This window comes from Diachasmimorpha longicaudata, chromosome 7 (genome assembly GCF_034640455.1).
Source record: "Diachasmimorpha longicaudata isolate KC_UGA_2023 chromosome 7, iyDiaLong2, whole genome shotgun sequence".
Classification (NCBI taxonomy): domain Eukaryota; kingdom Metazoa; phylum Arthropoda; class Insecta; order Hymenoptera; family Braconidae; genus Diachasmimorpha; species Diachasmimorpha longicaudata.
This window is the reverse complement of record NC_087231.1, coordinates 6,121,463-6,142,418: the sequence shown is the minus strand read 5'-3', so window position 1 is coordinate 6,142,418 and position 20,956 is coordinate 6,121,463. Positions and strand designations below refer to the sequence as shown.

Sequence of the window (20,956 nt, the reverse complement as noted above, 5' to 3'; positions counted from 1 at the left end):
AGTGCATGTTCCATTATAGCGCAATTCTATACCCGGAATTTGGGTAAAAAAATAATCCCTCGAATACCACTCGAGCTTCAAAATTCATCTAGTACCTTCCTCCCGGTTCCCTACAGTCAAACACTGTTTGCAATCAAGCCATCGGGTATTTGAAACTACTCGGTAATTTTGGAGTTCATGTGATGCTTGTCGGATATACCAGGATTGTTACCGAAAATTTTTTGGTAGAATTGGAACACTAAAAAATTGGGAAAACATTGAAAAGCGGTGATTTTTTAGAAAACCGTTTTCTCATAATATTCGAACAGTAAAAAATTGAAAAAATACTCAAAAGCAATTATTTTTTCTAGGAAAATGAGTCTGAATGATCCGCTGAATAAAATGCTTGGCAGCGTTTCCATGCAGTTTGCGACCAAATTCCTGGCGGAAGTGGCCGGAATTTGAACTGATAATTTTTCTAGTAAACCCTTAGTTGCAATCGTTAGATGAATTTTGTCTCATACTACGATCTTCTTGTCTCTTGCAGGAAATTTGGACCGGAAAATTTCTCTGACCAATAACACTGGAATTTTAAAATTAACCGGGTAATCCCTGTATTTTCCTACCGCATGAACGAAGTTGTTCCATTTTCATCGAGAGTTGTTTCTAACTCATTAATGGTTCATTATGATCGATTATCCGAAAATTTTATAGCGAAAATTACTAACGAAACTTTCAGTTAAAATTATTCAAATATTCTGTTTTAATTCTGCCAATAATTCTTGATTTGCAAAACTGTAAACTTTCGATTTATATATTTTCTACATTTTTGCTTTTGAATTTTGTTTACGTAGTTTTATCACAGCGAGAAGATCTTTTTGGGTGACGTCTCTTCTGAAGGACGGAAAAAAAAGAAAAGGCGAAACACTGAGCCATTCTGCTTGGAACGACAATTCCCCAGTTCCGTATAAATACTTCATTTGTCTGCGCGAACCAGACAAACGAAAGTATGTACTAAATTATGTAAAAATGGAATACTTAGAAATTAAATATGCCATCAATATCAACTCTGTTGCCACCAAAAACCTAGTGCTGGAGCATTTTTAGCAGAATTCGATTTTTAAAAATATCCGATTGTCAAAGTCAAAACATTGTACTTTTTCCCCTGAATGCGATGAATAATTTATTACAATAATAGAAAAAACCTGAATTTTGGCTGAAAGTCCATTATTCTTATTCTATATTTGTTATATCCAAAGGATTTTCCAGGAGAAAAAATCCTGAGCTTCGGAATTTAAAAGTCCGTCATTTCCACATTGGATTGCATTTGATTTTTGTTGGTACTCCAGGCTATCAACAGCCGATTTGTTAATTCCAAAGCTTGGAATTGTCCTGCCTGGACAATCTTTAGGACATATCATATTCACGATGGAAGATGTTAATATCCCTGGATTATTGGATGACACACATGCGCTTCTCCATACTGGGCTATCATCACTGGCGATATACATACGGATACCAGTGATGAACAACCCCATTGCCATAGTCACTACAGTGTTTATCTGCTTGTTCAGACTAGTGACTTTATCATTGGTTGTTGCTGACATTGCGTGGCAATTCCGTTTTCACTACTGGTCCAGCAAGAGCAGTTTGACAAGTACACTCAGGCCTTTGGTATGGTATTTAGTACTGAACAATTTCGAGCATCGTATCCAGGGATTGATTTGCATCCTTCGGCTGATTTGGCGAGGTCGAGTCCCTTGGGATCAAGAGGTTTCGTGAGAACAGTCTCCTCGTTCAACGAGGCCTACATTTACCAATTGGGAGTTACCTCTGCAATCCACGACTCACATTGCCCAAAGGACAATTCCCTTTGCGCACTAGTCAGCAATTCGCACGAATCTATTACAGTTGTAAACTATCATTGCATCTTGTTCAAGAAAATCTTATCTCTTGGCTGTTTGGGGTTCGCATATCGCCAATAGTCTCTTTTTGCATTCAGGTATTGGTCACAAGGGTTAGTGCACTACTGGTGGCTTCACAGAATTTTATTAAGTACTAATATCGTCCGTTAAAATAGTCCCAATAAATATAAACGGTCAAAATAATTATTATGAGATTCAAATTTATGATTGTCAGAAATCGCACATTTCGGGTGATTTACGTTGATTGATGGCTTGTTGGCCGTCTAAATTTTATTGAATAATAACATTACCCGTAAATATATTACCAGCAATAATATACCTGATATTGAATTATATAATTTTTCTATTTGTAATATTTTGTGATATTTTGCACAATTTTTGTGTAATGTTTCGAGATGATTTTCCTTTGCGATTTCTTGAGGTGTATTATTTTATTCAACAACCGAATTTTTTGAATTTGGAGGGCAATAACACTGAGCGTATTTTACCCGAAAAGAAATCATGAAATTTCCGATTTAATTGAAAATTCAATGGATTTTCCTATCAAATATTTTTATTAGATTGTAACTTTGAATTTCCAAATCGCATTCATTGCTTCCTGAAAATTAATCTTCGACTTTCCCTGACATTTAATTTTTCTTCTAACAGTGCGAGGCATTTATCTTGCAAGTTTCCTGCTGGTCTATAAAATTTCCAATTTTCATTTTATTTTCACCCCTGAAATGCTCTTGATCTTCTTTCGACAAGATCAAAGCATTTTACGCCGGATGAGATAATGCTATTATATTGCGTCGCGGGAAAAGATTGTCTCTCATTTCGTGTGGTGGTTTCGTCCCATGCGCCAGATAAAACGCTGAAAATCTAACTTTGCGGTTTCAAGATTCGTATGTAAATCCAATTTTAATGTAGATCCTGGAGAATTGTTGATCAGAGTAATCCGACTTGGAGGAAATGCCTATCGTAATTCTTCTGACAGTTTCCATTTATCAGAGACTGTTTGATGTTACCCATTCCGAGTCGGATAATTATGATTAATGAGTATTCCATAGCGTTAACGTAACCCTAAATGATAAATAATTTTACCGTTAGTCAGACTTTTCTTAAATTTTGATCATTTCTTTCAACTAACAGTCAAACTCTCCCCTCGTCACTCGATTACTTGTCTAGTCACACTCAAACACGTTTGTTTTCTAATTGTTTAATTCTGATGGTCGTATTTATTCACGTGTGGATTAACCTCAGGAATATTCTGATAAGTTTTTCAATAATTAAAATGATCTACTGTACCATTTGCGACTGGAAAGTCCCTATTTTCCGTGGCAAATCACAAAAGTGAAATTGCCCATGAGATTAGTGTTCATAGCACTCACTCGGGACAAAATTATACTTCAGCCTCGTTCAGAATAACCACGTGCAGCCCTGGGAATGGGTGAAAGTGGTGATGCTAGCCACCTCGTTGAATAGCTAGTGGGATGAAGTGAATGCCTACTAGCCCTATGGACAAGGTACGGGGCAGCACTAACGGAGGATGCATAACTGGATGATAAACTAATTTGCAATTTATACGACCCTGCCGTTTTCTCCCTCCCTTCAACCTTCTCACTACCACTATCATCTCACCCTGAATGTCTGTCTGGTGTACTAAAGAGGACTAATATCCGGACATGTCTCATAAAATGATATCTTTCGACATAATAAATGATTTGTTATATAAATCTATCTGAAATATGACATAAGTAAAATCTGATTGTAAATACTCCACTAAAAAAATTAATAGTTAGGAAAAATATCGATTTATCTCCGTCCATACAACAATAATAATACTAATAATCATTTTTTCACAGGAAACTATATTTTAGGAGTTGACCTGTCTAGATTTTTCTGCTCCAAAAAAGAAACAGTTACGAACGGAGCCAAATTGTACGTGAAAGTAATGAGGAAGGAAATTAAAATTACCAAATATTCTCAGGGCACGGTCTTGGGAGAAAATAGAATGGATTCCGATTTCCACAAGCCACGGTATGTAAGAACGTGCAACTTCGACTTTCCAGCCGTATCGTGCACGAAGTGCTGACTGTTGCAATGGATAAAATCTTGGCTGGTAGGTAGACGAAACCGTGTGCATGTAGAAATGCTTATGTACTTTCTTTATATAATGAAAATTACATACACTATTCATTTACATTTCGCGTATTGCAGTATTAATATCAAACTGACCGGGCTTGATTGGTGCATATGTTGTTAAAAAGTTTTGCCTTCAATTTCTGTAGCAAATCCCGTAAATTTTCATCGCATTTAATTTTTATGAAAATTAGAGTTTTGCAACTATCCAATCGATCCCGGAAGGTTCGTTACGACCAAAGATCATAGCATCAAATTTTTGTCATTTGCTTTGGTCTCAGAAATTTCAGAAACATATCTACAAAAGAATGTCATAACAGTCCAAATGTTGATTGAAACGTCAACTCTGTCTGCGAATTTCAGTTCGTATTCATCTATCTACGGTCTAGAAGCTCTCGTATATGCGGTAAAAATTATCTGTTGAAATTCACAACCTAGTTGTGGAAAAAAATGATCCATAGAACGGTTATACACCTCCATTATTATTAAAAGCGACCAAATAAAGTTTCGCGCGTATTAACCACCGAATTTTAATTAACGAGAGGTTCGCGGTCGCTGCAAAGACACCGCGCAATACCAATATCGACTTAAGCAAAAGTGAGGCTCCCTCCCAGCAAGAAATAAAAATTACTGATAAAAATTGACTTCCGACTAAAAGGCTCTCCTCACTCCACCATTTTTTCACTCCGTCACACAAACCACCCCGCCAGCACTTGTAATTTCAATTGAATCTCAACTACATTACTCACGTCAATTAACGAGACAAATAATAACAAGATGCATCCCTCCCGTCGAGGGGGTAGTTTCATTAATTCCAGATGATGAAAAATACTCTCGTACTTTTTCTCGCAGTCGGTAACAGAAAAGCCAGAGACAAGTTGAGCGTATGAAAAAAAGTGAGCGTTATTACTCAAGGGAAAATAACAAAAAATTGGTTCCTTAATAAGCTTGCTGCAGCACGAGTAGAAGTGTGAAAAAATAATGGCTAAAAAGTCATAAAAGAAATGCACGCCCCAAGAGGATCAATGATCCATCTTGTACCGAGAAGAATTCAGGATGGTGGTACGAGCCAGTGGTAAAGGGTAACACGAAAAGACCGTCAAGACAGAGAGTGAGGGAGTAAGGAGACAACGTCAGTGGTTATGCCTGCAAACATCCCCGAGGAGAAATCCGGGATAACTGCCACCTAATGCGAGTGGTCGTCGACGGCATACGAAGACCCATGGGTAAAGCACTGAAAAGCATGGAGCTTGCTTGGAGGATTTTCGGAGCAACTCCTTGGACGAGTGAGTGCAACGAAGTTAGCTCAATGTGACAGAGAGAAGGATAACATGGACGAGTGAACGAGGAGTTGTGGTTGATGGTTAGTGCTCGTGGAATGGTGCCGGAGGTAGTCCTGGGATGAAACTTGAAGGCACTTGAAAGGAACTGTGGAAGGGATAGATACAGCCAGGTGAGGACGCTATCAGAGGGAGACCTACCCCATTGCGCTAACTCCATTAGCCGCAGCCATGAGACGCCAGTGGAATTTGTAAAATGTACGAGTTGGTGATATGTCGAACTATCGCATATATCTTCACTGACTCATTCACCCATAATAAATTCACTCTCTCTCTCTCCCTCTCCCTTCAACAGCTCACAGTACAAGTTTCTCTCCCGTCATTTCAATATATGCACTTTGTTTACACAGCGAGGGTGGATACAAACCCGTCGACTATCCCCAGAGAGCTCGTCTACACGTGATGCTGATGAGTATCAGCGAAGACTTTAGTAGAATGTTTATACGTACACTTTGTACGAGAATATAGGCTCCTTGATATTTTTATAGTGTCATCGTATCTCTCGACAGAGTGCACAACTTCTCTCATTAGAATCTTGAAATGTACATCAAGGTACGACGGTGTTTCAATTATTTTTCTCTACTATCCTCTTCCATCCCTTCGCAAGTTGTTTCATTATTGAAACGTTGCGTCTTTTCGACGATTACGTTTGTGCTGACTTAACTGTCTAGCTTTGTATCTTCTGGTATTTTAAGTATGAATACGTCTGCTTTTATCAAACGCCACCATTTTGATCGTTGGAAGATTAGGGGAACGAGACCGAGGTAAATGCGCCAGCTGGGGAGGGTTTGAAGGGGGAGAGGGGGCCCAGTGAAAGGTGGTATAGTGCACGAATAAGAGGGCAAAGAAACTTATTTCTTCTGATTCTCACGGACCGTCGGAGAAACGTGCTAACGCTGCAAGGTAAAAACGACTTTATGGTTTAGTTGGCATTATGGGTTTAAGACGATGAAATGCCAGCGTAAGTGGAGATGAGAAGAGTGAGGGCTTAAAAAAAGGGGGCAGGGGGGAGGAAGGGAGAGAGAGAGAGAGAGAGAGAGAGCGTAGTTTGCAAAAAACTGTGCTTAAATCTGATTTGAGGGGTAGTTTCCACGAGAATTGCCGTGGCAGTGAGGACAATCGAAATTCATGCAAAAGTTATAACCACTTTAACGCAACTGCTCCATAACTTTATACGCCATCCCTACCAATGACTTTTCCCACTTCTGGGTATGACCCCATTTCATTTATTTTTCTATTTAATTTCTCACAATTTTCGGTGGTTTTTCACCTCTTGTTATATTGCAGAGCTGGGGCTCTTATCCCCCATCATTTTCCAGTTTATTTCACCCCATCTGGCCTTCAAGTCATGTCGTGATGTGAGAATGAAAGATAGAATGAGATTGCGAGTACAGATAACCGGGGTTACAGGTGAAAATTTATGATGACCACAGTCACCTTCTATTTATTTTTCCCGTTAGCCGTTTGTCCAGTATTCGATTTCATTCGTGGGAAAGCCCCATCGTGTTTCCATTCAACCCGCAAAACCCATCTCAAAATTGTTCCAACACCCTTCTGGTTATTCAACGATGATGGGAAAAGGAAGTATCGAAGCAGTGGTTCGGAGAGAAGGAAGAGAGTCGATTAGCGACCATGTTCAATCGTCGATTCATATTCGCTGTACGTGAGGTGCCGTTGGTGGACGGTTATCTGTATTGGGGGCTCCCATGGAGCCTTCTCCAACAGCCAACAGTTACTTGGATTTGTAGATGTTCAATTCAATGCGTTGTACTCAGTGGTGTATCGAGCTCCTACCGTGTACTACACAGGCGCATTTGAATTACCATATCGCACTGCTGGTATTGAGCTTCACTATCATCAATTTGATTTCGGTGAGACCGGAGGGCTTACGATCGCTTCAAAAATCTTCATGAATTTACAAAACTTCGTTGACTCGTGTAACAATCGTCGAGGAATTTGTGGAGAGAATTTTTTTATGTAATCCCGGAGAACCTGGATCCTGGATTATTTGGAGAAATTGTAGTGTGGTACACTGATAGGAAAAAATACTTTTTTCGAGGGAATTTTATTTAGAGTCATTATGATTAGATTGTAAATTTGTAATTTGGAATGTGTAGAAGCTCAATTTAAGGATTGAAGTCATTCCATGAAATAAAATTTCTTAACCGAGGATCATATCTGGTTAAAAAAAGAAGAACTTTTTCATTCTTGTGGAGAATTCATATAACTTGACTTCATGATCTATTTTAGTTGATTCAAGCAAATATAATTCATAAATAAATGATTTATGTTCGTTGTGGGGCCTTATATATAAAATAATTTTTTTCATCAGCGTAAACACTCGATTACTCGAACTTCTGGTCATATTTCCGAGTTGTGTATGCGAAGGTACTCAAAATTCCGTCGTGTTAATTAATATTTAAAGCGATACTTCCAGTGAAAGCTCTTGGGATGTTACATGCTTTCATCAAGTCATATCTCGAGACAAAAAATCAAAATTGTAATTGAGATAAAACGGAATGCGCAATATCGTGCGCCGAGCGATGCAGATGCACTCTCCTTTACTTTGTATTGTCTCATATAAAAATTAAATGCTGTACTGGATTTGTATTTTAGGGCTTATAAAAACTGTACTACCGAGTGATTTCCAGTAAAGAAGAAAATTGGAATATTAATAATTGAGTGGTTATTCGCCGACGGGCTTGAATCTCTCTTCCTTCATCTCACTACACTAATACTTCAACCGTCTTTCCTCTCGTACAACGAGCACCCGAATGCATTTATTGTAACATTATATAAAAGTTTCTTGTATATAACTCACCTGCACACGAGACGCGCATTCTCACCCTTGAATGTGTAAGGTGGAATACTAATAGAGAGCAACTTCAGTCCCTCAACTGAAACAGAAATACAGGAGAGAAATACTGTTAAAGAATCAATGCAGACAATGTGATAAAACCGGGTAAAATATTGCGATATAAAAGCGACATGGAGAGACATTCCCGGTAATAATTATCCTCACAAAAGGATAAACGCAAATCATTGAATTTTTCCCCCAATTTATATCCCAAAGTGCGACAAAAATTTATGTTAAATAATAAAATTTATCATATCAGTAGCGAAGTCGTAAAACGAGATAAGTTGGCCTATCTGTGAGTCGAGCTTTCGAGCAATATCTCTGCCAATTTAAGAGATAGCGAAATTTTCGTAATGACATTTGCTTTAGTACTCAATTCGCCTCGTAAAAAAGGTTTTAACACAAATTTAACTATCCGCCCTAGATTTCGAAATATTTAACAAAAACGGGTCGATAGCCAGAAGTGAGTTATCTCGTTTGGCGAAGTGTCGCCAGTGATGTGTCCATTACATTTTTCCCTTCCGTTTGGTTATTTTTATAGCACCAAAGAAATATTTCGTTCACATTTATCGGACTCTAGAGAGGAGAAAACAATAAAAAATTGTCGTTTTTTTCAATCCCCCGGAACCAACTTCATGTTCAATCGATTAATCATTAATTTTTCATGTCAGTTCTTAGTTTACGGACGTGTGAATCCTTTTCATATTTCTGTTTCGCTGCAAATAATTCCGCCCCAAACCGCAACTTTTTCTTTCGTACTATTATAAAAATTGTTATTGAACTCCTCACATTTTTTCATAAATCGATGAGCCAATTTAAGCACGGGTATAGCTGGTAGTGGCGCAAGCTTGAGTCAGTTGTTAACAATTGCTGGTAAAATTCACCAAATAATTTTCCCTGATGTAATTCGTACTTGGATCCACGACCCTTCACAATGCTAAAATACGACCTTTCTGATCGTCACCGGATCAGATACGGATCCAGTTAAGGTCGGAATTTACTGCGCCCCATTGCAATAGCTTCTCTTTTTCGAACTCCCCCGATTATAATCTGAAAGTCTAATCTTGAAATTCAGATCAGTATCAGATATATATTCTAGAGCTCCACTGAAATTGAGTCAACTTTTACTTGAAAACACATTTTAATTCGGAATTAATGTCGAAATTTTCAGGAATGACCAATTATCGGCTTTGCATAATTTTTCATGGTATGAATATTATTATGTTATGTTTAATGTGAAACCGATCTGATTTGATTTATTTTGGTTTTTAATTTCCAACTACTATACAAATATATGTTTATTTCAGATCCGATCAGTAGAGTCTTCCTATTTATTTACTTCTTTTCCCTCATCTATGTTCTCAACCCAATTGAACTAGTGCTAGATAATCAAAGACTCCCTTGGTTCTATCTTTGAACAATCAGGTAGTGAAGGCGAACGCAGTATTCCAATGTGACCCTTGACCCGCTTGAAGCAACAAAGGAGTCATTCAGTGGAGGCTTCAGCTCCCTCGACATTGCATGACCACTCGACCTCTTCGTTGGTCACGCCAAGTCCAGAACATTCTCTTTCATGAAGAAAGGGCCCAATCGATTGATGTTGCTTTCCTGCCACGGTGCTATTTTACCTGTACCACAGAATCTATGAAAAGTAAGAGAACAATGGAGGAGAATGAATAATGGAGGCACTTTCATGATAAGAACTGTCAGATAAAATTATTTATATATTTTTTTCAGAAGATCGAGAATAAAGAGGCCCAGTGATTAGAGTAACAGCACCAGTAGATTGGTAAAAGTTGGATCTTAATAGAACTAAGAAGCATCGAGTGGTACTCTATTGTCTCTCGCAAATATTTTGCACAGTTCTTGAACCTTTCGTTGCAAAAAAAAATTTTATTTGCGCCAGAACTAGAAGTTTTACTGCCTCAAATATGAACTTCCACCTAATTTCGGTAAAAATCCCCGAGAAATCCCCAGAACTTTTCCCAAAATCGCCGAAAAAATGCCCAAAGAATAGCGGATCTCTGTAACCGGAGTAGAATTTTTATCGACAAGTTCATTCCGTGTAAAAACATTTGTCAAAAGTGTTTGCGTTCGGATTTCAATTTTATAAATTATGCAAGAATAATGTCAGCCTTCAAAATTTAGTACTCTGTACTCTGTGATTCCAGAAAATATATTCGAGTTATTACCAGTTTTTCCATTCCACTTTAACCTAAGAAAGCGCAGCGTTCGCAACGCAAACTTTTCCAAGAGAATTCCTCATTCGTATAACGTTTTAACGTCTGGAACACCGACATGGTGTGCAAAATTTACGCTACTGCCGGGCTACTTCGATACCTGAAGGACTCGTAAATTATGCCAAAGAATTATCGATCCGGTTGCCCCACCAGCCTCGCTTCCCTGCACTGTGACGTGTCTGACTATATACGTACAAGTTCTACTCCAAAGTAGGCCCCAGCCAAGTTGCTCTTCACACACGGGCGTTGCTTTACTTTCCTCATCTCACTATCCTTTTTCGCTTCCTACCGCGAGAGTGCATTTTAGTCCGACATACCGCCAGCGAAAATTCCCATAACTCGGAGAATTTTTAAAATAAAATCTGTTTCTTTCTCGCAATAATGAAAACAAAAATTAGAAATTTCCTCACTCATGACAGGACAATGATAAAGTCGTTCATAAAATAATTAAAATAGGGGAGAAGATGACAAAGAGACAAAAGAAAATATATTCGGCGTATTCGTCTCATAAATAAATAAAGGACACAAAGGGATTTCATTTTGTGCCTATCTCATCTCTCTTCTGCACGAAAGAAAAAACTACTTGAATCAGGTATGAAATACCTGATTTGATTCTTTATTTTTAGTTGTTTTTATTTGTTTTTATACCTAATTTTTCAAGTATTTTGACTCGATAAACATCAGTGGCGAAGTGGTCAAATGAGATAAGTAATTTTTTACCATCGGCCAATTTCTGGTAAATATCTCAAAATTCAAGAGAGATGGCACCATTTTTATCCCAACCTTTTTTGTGGAACAAATTGAGAACTAAAATAAATGCTATTACAAAAATAGCGCTATCTCTCTCAGATTCTGATATATTACTCAAAAATTCAACTCCAAGATGAGCTCGCTTATCGCGTTTTCCTTGGCCATTCCGCGACTGAAATAATCTTTTATCAGTTCATGATTCATGATTACTGCATGCAGTTAACGATTTAGTGTATTTCATCAGATAAGAAATCAAACAAAGACAAAAGCGTTGGTGAGGCTATATTCTCATGATATACCTCACGCAGCAGCATGAATGCAGCCTGACTAATAAATTGATGTGAAGAACTCCATAAAAATTTTACATGGCCCATGGCACCACGGAATACTGATAAGTGGAGCCAGAGTTCGGCAGTGGAAGTGTTCAGTAGTGAGGGTGAGGGATGACGAGGGATGAAGAAATACCGGGTTGTGCTGATGGCTATTAAAAAGATCGAAATGCGCGAGCCAAATGGCCAGCAAAAGTGCGAATACTGAATTCACAAAAGCCGTTATAACTCCATTGCTTTCTATCGTTAAAAAAAAATTTATAAAACTTCATGAGACAAGTGACAATGAATGTGACTGTACTTTTTTAATTTTCAAAAAGATAAATTACGACAAAAAATCATTGAACTTTTTCAATAAGTTCCAGATGAGCATGATGCAGTGCCTAAAGTTGGTAATAGTTAAATAATTCACTGGTATAAAAGAATATTTAAATTTCAGTTGAACTAAAGTGAGCATAAATTGTCAGGAAAAGAGGCAAGTTACCATGGGCAAAAGTTTAGGACGATATGGAGGAAAATGTAGACCACGTATAAAGGAGTCGAGGGAAAAGGAAGAAAGTGAATAAAAAGAGTAAAACTATAAGGTCGAGTGGTAAGATATTTATAATTGAAAAGTACCTCGTGTCACAGTTGTGAAAACACGAGCTTTTTTTCGTTGTTGATGTGTAATCAGGTAGACTGCAGCACTGTTTGGATGAAAAGAGATAAGGTGGTGGACAAACAATGCTGAATTTGTCTTTAATTAATAACGATGACGTGGTCGAGAGATCTGGAGAGCTCAAAGTGAAGATAGGTGTCTCTTCTGGGGGAGGGAAATGGGAAGTGAGACGAGTGGAGGGCGCAAGGGAGGAGTTAGAAAAGGGGAACAATGAGGTGAAAATGAGAGAGATAGTTAGTTGCCTGTCACTTCGTAATTAACACCTATTTCCCTGTTCGTCCTTTCGCTACCGGTGTATGTCGGAGCGCCTAATTGCCACAGGCCAGAGGTGCCAGCACAGCCAACGTCACCAGTAAAGGCCAGAAGGCTCCTCGGTCACGTGCCGCTCGAGCACCTCAAATAATTTTGTGGTTTATGGGTATGACGCTGTCATGGCCCAGCACCTCCCCCCATTTTTTTTTCATAAATAACATGCCCAATACTTCCGTCATGGGAGTCTTTGTTCGTTAGCTCAGATGAGTTATCTTCGTTTTGACAAATTTAAGTAAATAAGCTGGTTATCGTGACGGAATCATGATTGCACAGCCGGACAAATACATGTCAATATTGACACACATTTATTTGTTGGTATGTCACGCTGTTTATGGGTCGATCAATAGCAATGCCATGTGAAAAAAAATTGTCGTTGATCTAGTACAGATTAAAATTGATGTAGCGAAGAGACTGTCATTAGAAAAATACAAATGGCTCAGTCAATCCTCGCTGTTCCTTTCCACCCTCACCCCAACCCCCTTAACATTGTACAGGACGTTTGAGGGTTGTCCTATACCTAAAACGGGATTACGTTCGTAAATCTTTGAACGTAGCGAACTACAAGCAGAACGAATCGGTGGTTCTACTTCACCAAACCGCTTTGTTCGCCAGCCCCGTGACCAGGTCTTCATTCGTTTTTTTAACCTTTTTCCGGTTTGTTCCGACGACTGAAAATAGAAGGTTGTAGACTTTTTTTTTAGTTCTCTGAGATTTAACTCGACGTGACCTATTGGCTCGGCATTAGTTCAAAGTTCACCACATTTCCTGACCCAGTCTGTCTCTTTTTTTTCCTTGAACTCTGAATTTAAATATTGGTTCCTCTTTCGTTTCTTCGTCCACCCGTCGGTAATGTGCAGTATGACGAGGAAATACCAATAATTATTTTGAGCGTTCATTGTCACAGTCATTTTCACCTACTGTTTTAGTTGAAAAATTTCATTTTATCCGGGAAAATTAAATCAAATGACGCTGAATCAAGTAATGCAGTCCCGATAGCTGGGGTAGCACTGCGAAATTCAATTTATTGGATATACTGTTCACTGGATCTTACAATGAAAAAAAAAACTGACTGGGGGTAGCTCTTATCCTATTTTCCTCCGAGAAACTCTGACTTCTATCACAATGGGCTTCGGTGAAATAATACATAATGGAATGGTTTCGAGACGAGTCAAACATTTCTCCAATCTTAACCGCGAATAATAATTGAAATAACGATTCTGCATCGAGTTCTCATCGAGAAATTCCATCTGTTCGTGTTCGATAAAAAATTAGAGGTGATTTAAATTAAAATATTGAAAGGGAATTCCCAACAACAGATTTCATTTTGTATAGAGTAAAAAAACTTCTTCTTTTCAGGAACAGTTGTAGACAAATAGTGGTGGATTCTGGGGAAATTACTTGGAGGATAAAAGAAAATTCCCAGTTATTATTTCGGACGTCTGGTGATGGTAGGACTTGATAAGACTCGAATTGGTTATCGATAATGAATAGTGACAATAATCTATTTGAGGATACATTATTTGAATAAGCTACTTGACTTGTGTGATGATATTAATTTTCATAATTTGAAGAATAATCGATATTTAAATGTTACTGTCACATGTGCTAAAACCTCAACCACTTTAAACTGTCAAATTTCCATGCAATTTTAACTTTTTTTATCCCTCTGCTGCCTCATAAATTATCGGGTGCTCTTTCTCTCTCTCTCAGAGTATTTATGTACATAAATACACGGGTTTATGTCCCATTTTAAACTACAATAAAAAGAAAGAGAAAGGCTCTCACAAAAAAGGACACAAAGGACCACCATAAACGCCAAAGTCTAGAGGAAGAAGGACGGAAGGAACGAAGTTTTCACCAAAAGGTCAGTCACTAAGACTCCAAGTGTTCCTTAAAATTATTTCTCGAGTTACTTCAAGTTCCTGTCCATAGTCCAATAAAGGAATGCAGGGAGTCCATGGATGAACTGACGGTCAACACGGAGAAGCAGATAATCCGGGTATTAGAACAATCTCCCACATTAGACAATGAAACGGCTGACGAGGTGGTCAGACTATGAAAAAAAAATCTTGTGCATATTTACTACCGACAAGTAAAGTTAATTGGCATTAACATAGGGTCCTAAGTAAATATATTTTGCCTGCAATAATTTTTCAGCTCGACGGAATGCGAAATCTTCAGGGAATCCACAGGAATATACAATATATTTGAACCCCCATGTGATCGAATGATGAGGTTTCTGTTGGGAGCCCTTAGAATCAACAATTGAAGTGTCCAATTTAATCTAGAGCCATTATTAAAATAAATAAACAAAAACAGTGAAATTTGCCATGGACTAGGCAGAGAGAATAGTTAAATGATTTTGAATATCGATAAATTTGTCACAATTCGAAATAATTTTTCGCTGACTGGAAAGTTGATTGTTCATAAATTATCGTTATTCAATAATCATTAGGGAATGCTATTGAATTTATTCGATGACTGATTTAGTTCTCCAATCTATATTAAACCGAGTCACCTCGTCTCCGCTCATAACGTGACCACCATCTGCTAGCCATCCCCAACCCTCCCTCCATAAGTTTTTCGAAGAAATCGCCACACAACGATAAAAAACTTGCAACGAGTTTGCACGTCCTTAATTGATCACAAGCTCTACCATTGAATTCCCATCCCCCGACAATTGGCGATCCACTGAGAATTTCAATCAAATTAAAGAGAACGTGACGGGATGAAAAAAATTGAATGAATAAAAAAAATTCACTTTTTTCGCATGTTTTGCGATTATCGATTTGGTTTTCTTTGCCTTTCTGCCACTTCAGTTATGAGGGTCTCTTCTGCAGTCACGCAGCCCCAAACTCAGTGTATGACTGATTCTGAAGGAGACTAAAATGCACGCAACGAGCCGCGACATTAATATTAATTGCCCAACCACATGCACACACATTCCCCACTATTTCTTTTTTAACTTTCCCCAGAGCTTCTATTCTTCCAACTTTTGAGCTGTCGTCACACTCCCCCTTGCGGTCCACTTATTTTTTTGCTTTATACCGAGCGAACTCACCCCAAAATATATCCTCTTAACGTCTCTCATATTCTCATGCGCAACGGCGAAGTATTTTGAAGTGCATCACTTAGTCTCGACTCCATTAATTCTGAATTATTGTCACTTAATATTATTCAGGTATGCACCCAGAATGGTCCCATTTATTTCACGAGTAGTAATGAAACAGGGTTATGTTGTTCGTGTGCTATTACTCAAGAATAATAATGATCCTTATCCCGAAATTGGAACTCTCATGTGAAAGGTAATTATGCGCTGCTGTATCTTCAGCGAGCGAATTCCCAACGAAACGTGAAAAATATTGTTTCAAACGATTACTCATTTCACGAATCGCAAAATGTAATCATATAGGTAATTCGAGAATGGAGGTATGTACACATATGAATCTTGTGCCTGGCGTGGTGACAGTGGGTTTGTGGAATTCATTGCCATGTTGTACATAACGTTTGCGAAATTATATGATTACAAAGATGGGGTGTGCACAGAGACAGTTATTTGGAGAATTTTAACAACTTGTTCACCAATGGCACCAGAAATATCTCCGAATTTTGACGACATTATCCTGAGAATTCAGAATCTTATGATTTTCCAATGCATGTTGATTAAATAATTCCCTAAATTTTTCATCCCATTTGCCAAGTTAATCCGATGAAGTTTTTAATACTGATGGGTTACTGATTTTTGATGAATCATAACTTTTGAAAGGCGATTCTCAAATCCCAATGAATTAACTTTGTCGTTGTTGAATAATTCAATTTTTTCTCAACTCATTAATGAGTTGACGCAAGTTTACGAGTCTCACAGGAATTTTTCGAGTATTTTATTTTCTCCATGTGCTGGGAATAAATTACCCTTCCACGTTTATAGGAGCGAGAAAAACAATCAACATGAATTTTATCAGTGCCCAGTGCATGTGGTATTACCACATATACAATTCCGGTATTTTTTATCAGCGTGAAGGCTAAATCCTTCAATTCCGGGAAATGTGATATGAAAGAACAGAAGAAAATTGGAAAATATTTAATGCTACCCTTTGGATCCAATGCTTACGAAAGTATAATATTTTTTACATAAAATAAAAGTATCCAATTTTATACTTCTATCAACTACTTAAATCCCCCTCTACCAATAGACAAATTTATCTTTCTGTGATCATGTAAACAGTAAAAAAAATCGGTATGGACTTTCGGTATCGACAGCGATAGCTGAAAAAAAAACACAAATTCCAGTCTAATTTTTAATGTAACGAACCTCCGAAATTTTGGAACTTTGAATAATTTTACTAGCATAGTACTTATCATTCTTATTATAATAAAATTTAGTTCCCATATAAATCCTATTTTTTTCCAAGTAATGTGTAATAAACATTTTTGTGCGTGTGTGAACAACTCATAACAAATTCCCATCGCCTCTCCGCAGTAAAATAATTTCTATAGGAATTAATTAGAAATGAAAATCTACTCAGAATTCGCCCGCAATAACACTTTATGCAGACAGTTATTCTTTAATACTGATGCATGACATAAATTTAAAAATCCTCTATCACACACACGAATTTTATTTATAACCATTGCAAATGGAAGACACTGAATGGAAATGAATGCCCTGCCCGTCGTTACAAATAACTTTGGAGTGCTTTAATCTGTGCATATAGCAAATGGTGGTCTTCCATTTGCCACGATATGGTGGGTAATGGGGTCAACATGTTTCTGGTGAGACAGCTGGGAAAGAGCACTGAGAGCTATCAATGTACTGTAGTACCTGCGTGGGGACAAGAAACCATAATCTCGTTACGGACGCTCGTTTGAAAATGTACGAAAACAGACCAGAGATAGTAGTTACGATATTCCTCTCCAGTAACATCGATGTAATATTCCATCTTGATTATAATAATGGTAATCATTCAATACCGCACAGCTTTATCAACATATATTGCTGTCTGTTATTCAAATTAAAATTTAATATTCATTGCACAGATCCTGAAAGTCTTGAAGAAGTGTGGAGTTGAAATTTTGCAGATATAGCAGCTTAAAATCCAGTTTCTCTGGTCTTCACTGCTGATGTCATCTACGGAAAACTCTGAATTGCTCTGGAGTGATGCCAGCCAACTCCTTGTTGCGACAGCCATGAATTCACGCACGACCTTCGAGTCCTACATATACCTGAACGACTTTTGGACAAATGCCCACAGAGATGGGCTGGGAATGTTGAGATTTCATTGAGCTCGCGCATCAAATGGTGTGACAATGGTGGATTTCTACCCGAGGGAGGTACAGTAAAGAAGTTGCGAACATGTGCTGAATTATCAGTCGTGCTGAAAGGGAAGGTGATAAGGACATGGGTAAACGACCTTTAGTTTATTTCTTCTAATTAGAAATTTATTCCAGGATTTTCTTCGGCGGAACCCGGAAATGTTTGTCGTCTTTAATGTCGTCTGAATCACATGATATATAAAACGGGTGAAAATGTGGTATTAAAAATATATATTAAATATACATCAGGGAAATATATTTAGTTTATTATTCGATTAAAGAATGACATTTCGTGCCGAGAATTCCTGTCTGTCGAAGATATTTCGGAAATGGTTGGAATAATCAAAGGATTTTCAGGAGATCTCTCTGGTGATTCCAACCGGCTGTTTGGAGATATGTTTGAAAAGGAGCTTTCAAGACCATTGTCCCCAGGCAAATTGAAAACATATTCAGGAAAAATATTGTCTTTCGAAAATCTTCGAAAGAGGCTTTTGGGTCATCACGAAGATCTCCAGATGGCAAAGTACAGTATAAAAAGAATCTTTTTATAAACGAACTGAGAAGGATACGACATTGAAATAAATCATGTTCATTATTCGGCGCGCTTTCTCCAGACTCACCTCAATCACGAAGTCGAAAATCTCTGTAATTATTCTCTGTTATCTTATAGGCGTCTTAGAAATCAGAACTGACTGGTGCCTGCGTGCTTGGTAGGTACACTAACAGTACGCATAACTTTCCAACTATCTCAACTAAACACAGACGTCAAACGGCGAAGAAATCACTCACGGTATCTGACAATAAATCCTCTTTCTATTTATACACCTGGAATATAATATTTGTTCGGGTGTGAATGAAAACGACAAGTGAAGGATACTTATCGTCTGAATGATCGGTTGACCTCATTAGTCTTATTAATTTATGTATAACAAGATTCTCATAGGATACAATACATGGGTATAATAACAGGACAGTTCATCGCGTTGTCAGGATAATTACCAGTACAGATTAATTAACTATAATAATCCGTAATTTTCAAAAATTGTGGATCATAAATGGATTGATTGGACGCCTGCTAGAGCTAACCTACAATGCTTTTACATATTTAAGAAATCTTGACGCGTTTTCCCCAGAAATTTGTCATGAAGTTCTGTCTGAGTTAGGATTTCCATTCCTGACATATTTTTTAATTCATACGCGAGGAATTATTATTTTCTACTAAAGAATATAGACTTGGAATCATCATTTAATGCCTTACAAATAGAAAAATTCTTCCCGTATTCAGTCAATGAAACTCGCATGAATTGCCCTCCAGGGTAACGACTTATACGTCATGATTACCCTTATTATTGCATTTAGCATCGTGTCCAACTTTTTTTCATGTATTTACACGCATCGTAAACACTTCACTAAATCTTCAGAACTAAAGGCATCAGGGTCAAGAAGAATTTCAAACCCTCTTCAAAAGTTAAGACTGGAACGCTCCAAAAGTTTGTTCATTTTGAACTCGGCAAAAAGTTTACAAGATCGTTCATTTACTCAGTGTATTATTGTTAGAGTCGATTCAAATTAACGTGCTCCTATTGCAATGGTAACTGCCAATTACATAAGAACAGATGTACGACATGTTACAGAGAGTAAAATTTTATTCCAAGTTCAAATGAACTTGTGATTTGTAGAAACTTCACTAAAGTAGTTTCCCTCCAACTAGTTATATACTGATACACTAAATTCTGGTTATTGTAACACAGACATGGAAAGATGAATCGTCGAAGGCAACTGTAAGACCCACAATGAGAAAAAAAAGTTCTTTGACAAGTATGTCTCCACTTGTATTAAGAAACTTATATGTAGAGTTCAAGAATTGATAAGAGAAAAAATATGTTGTTCCGAGAAGGAAAACTTTCGTTAAAATTTTCATGAGTTTGAAGACCAGGATTTGTTTACGTTATCAAAGTTACTTTTCCAATTGTATCTGGTGGAAACGGTCTGTTCGACAATTGCTCAATGAAAGCTCAAATAGTTAAAGGCAAATCTACTTTATTTGTTCGTAGAAGTTGCGTTCTGATTCTCAATCTGTTGTATCGCATCATCCGAAGAAGTGTAAAATCCTGGGATTATATTTTCCGACTGTAGAACATTTTTTCTCCAGCCAATTTAATGCCGAAGCCATAACACTGATTGACGGTGTGACAAATACTGACATAAATCGAGATTGTAAATAAAAATCATAGCAATAGCACCACTCGTTAAAAATCCCAGAATAAAAAATTAATCAGTGAATAATTGTTCACGAAAAACATGAGATCACTTACCCTCTTGCTGCAGGAGTACAACAAGAAACACCACTATAAAATCCATCATGAACTGTTGATTCCTTATCAAATGATGAATGATCAGTTCTTCAGGGATGTGTCCCCGCAACTCATTATCATTTTAATCACCTAATCCGCACTAAGACAACCCTCCTATTTCAATCGATCCTCATTGACAACTGATATAATCAAAAAGAATCGTCTGGCAAATATGTTCTTCCACTCATTTCGTGTTCGACCGGAATTCCCACTTTGAAGTAACAATGACTCGGCTGTTCACTGTGGTTCAATTATCACTTTGTTCAATCATAATTGGGGCACCTATTCATGTGGAATGATCACTCACAGCTGAAACACAACACGTACATACAGATAAGGATGGAAATCCCTTAATTGCAGTGGCATTGTTATTCAACCGTCAATTAAATTTAATGATTGTTCTTGAGATGGAGCACTGAAAACCATGGAGTGGAAAGGGGTGAGTATTGAGAATATTCTGTGTCGCTAATAATATATAAGACAGTTTGTTATATGTACCAATTTAATTCCAAATAATTCTCGTTGAAGTATGTTTTTAACGCTTGAATTTGTAATTTCCATTGTAAAACCAGTTAACAACATCCAAGATCCATTTAGCTATCTACTGGGGAATCCCTCTTTTATTGTAATACACTTTATCCATAAACTCGAAGGTTCTTGTCTTCGGTACTTAAAACATCACTTGTGCTACAAGAGAATATACAAACAGCTTATTCGGTTCTCATACCGAGGATCACGTAATTCCTATGGGAAGATGAGCACCTGAATTACTCGTTTG

At 37.6% G+C, this 20,956-nt stretch overlaps 1 protein-coding gene and 1 long non-coding RNA gene across 9 annotated transcripts in view; one reads left to right on the top strand and one right to left on the bottom strand.

Annotated features, from left to right (window-relative positions):
• The window catches only part of LOC135164278 (uncharacterized), a 40,895-nt gene that overhangs the window by 13,638 nt on the left and 6,301 nt on the right, over positions 1–20,956 (bottom strand). For 5 of the 8 annotated variants that reach the window (XM_064124470.1, XM_064124469.1, XM_064124463.1 and 2 more), the window contains exons 2-3: positions 20,140–20,487; positions 8,187–8,262 (exon numbers count right to left, since the gene is read on the bottom strand). In XM_064124470.1, the coding sequence (XP_063980540.1) occupies positions 8,187–8,262; positions 20,140–20,188 (125 nt within the window). In that variant the 5' untranslated portion in view covers positions 20,189–20,487. Of the gene's footprint in view, positions 1–8,186; positions 8,263–9,011; positions 9,306–20,139; positions 20,594–20,676; positions 20,866–20,956 lie in introns of those variants that run through there. The other 3 variants (XM_064124466.1, XM_064124464.1, XM_064124471.1) reach the window with 3 other exon arrangements.
• Positions 10,420–15,242, top strand: LOC135164229 (uncharacterized). The gene is made up of 4 exons (XR_010299253.1): positions 10,420–11,054; positions 11,457–13,785; positions 13,868–14,375; positions 14,444–15,242. It is a non-coding gene; the product is annotated as an uncharacterized LOC135164229 (long non-coding RNA).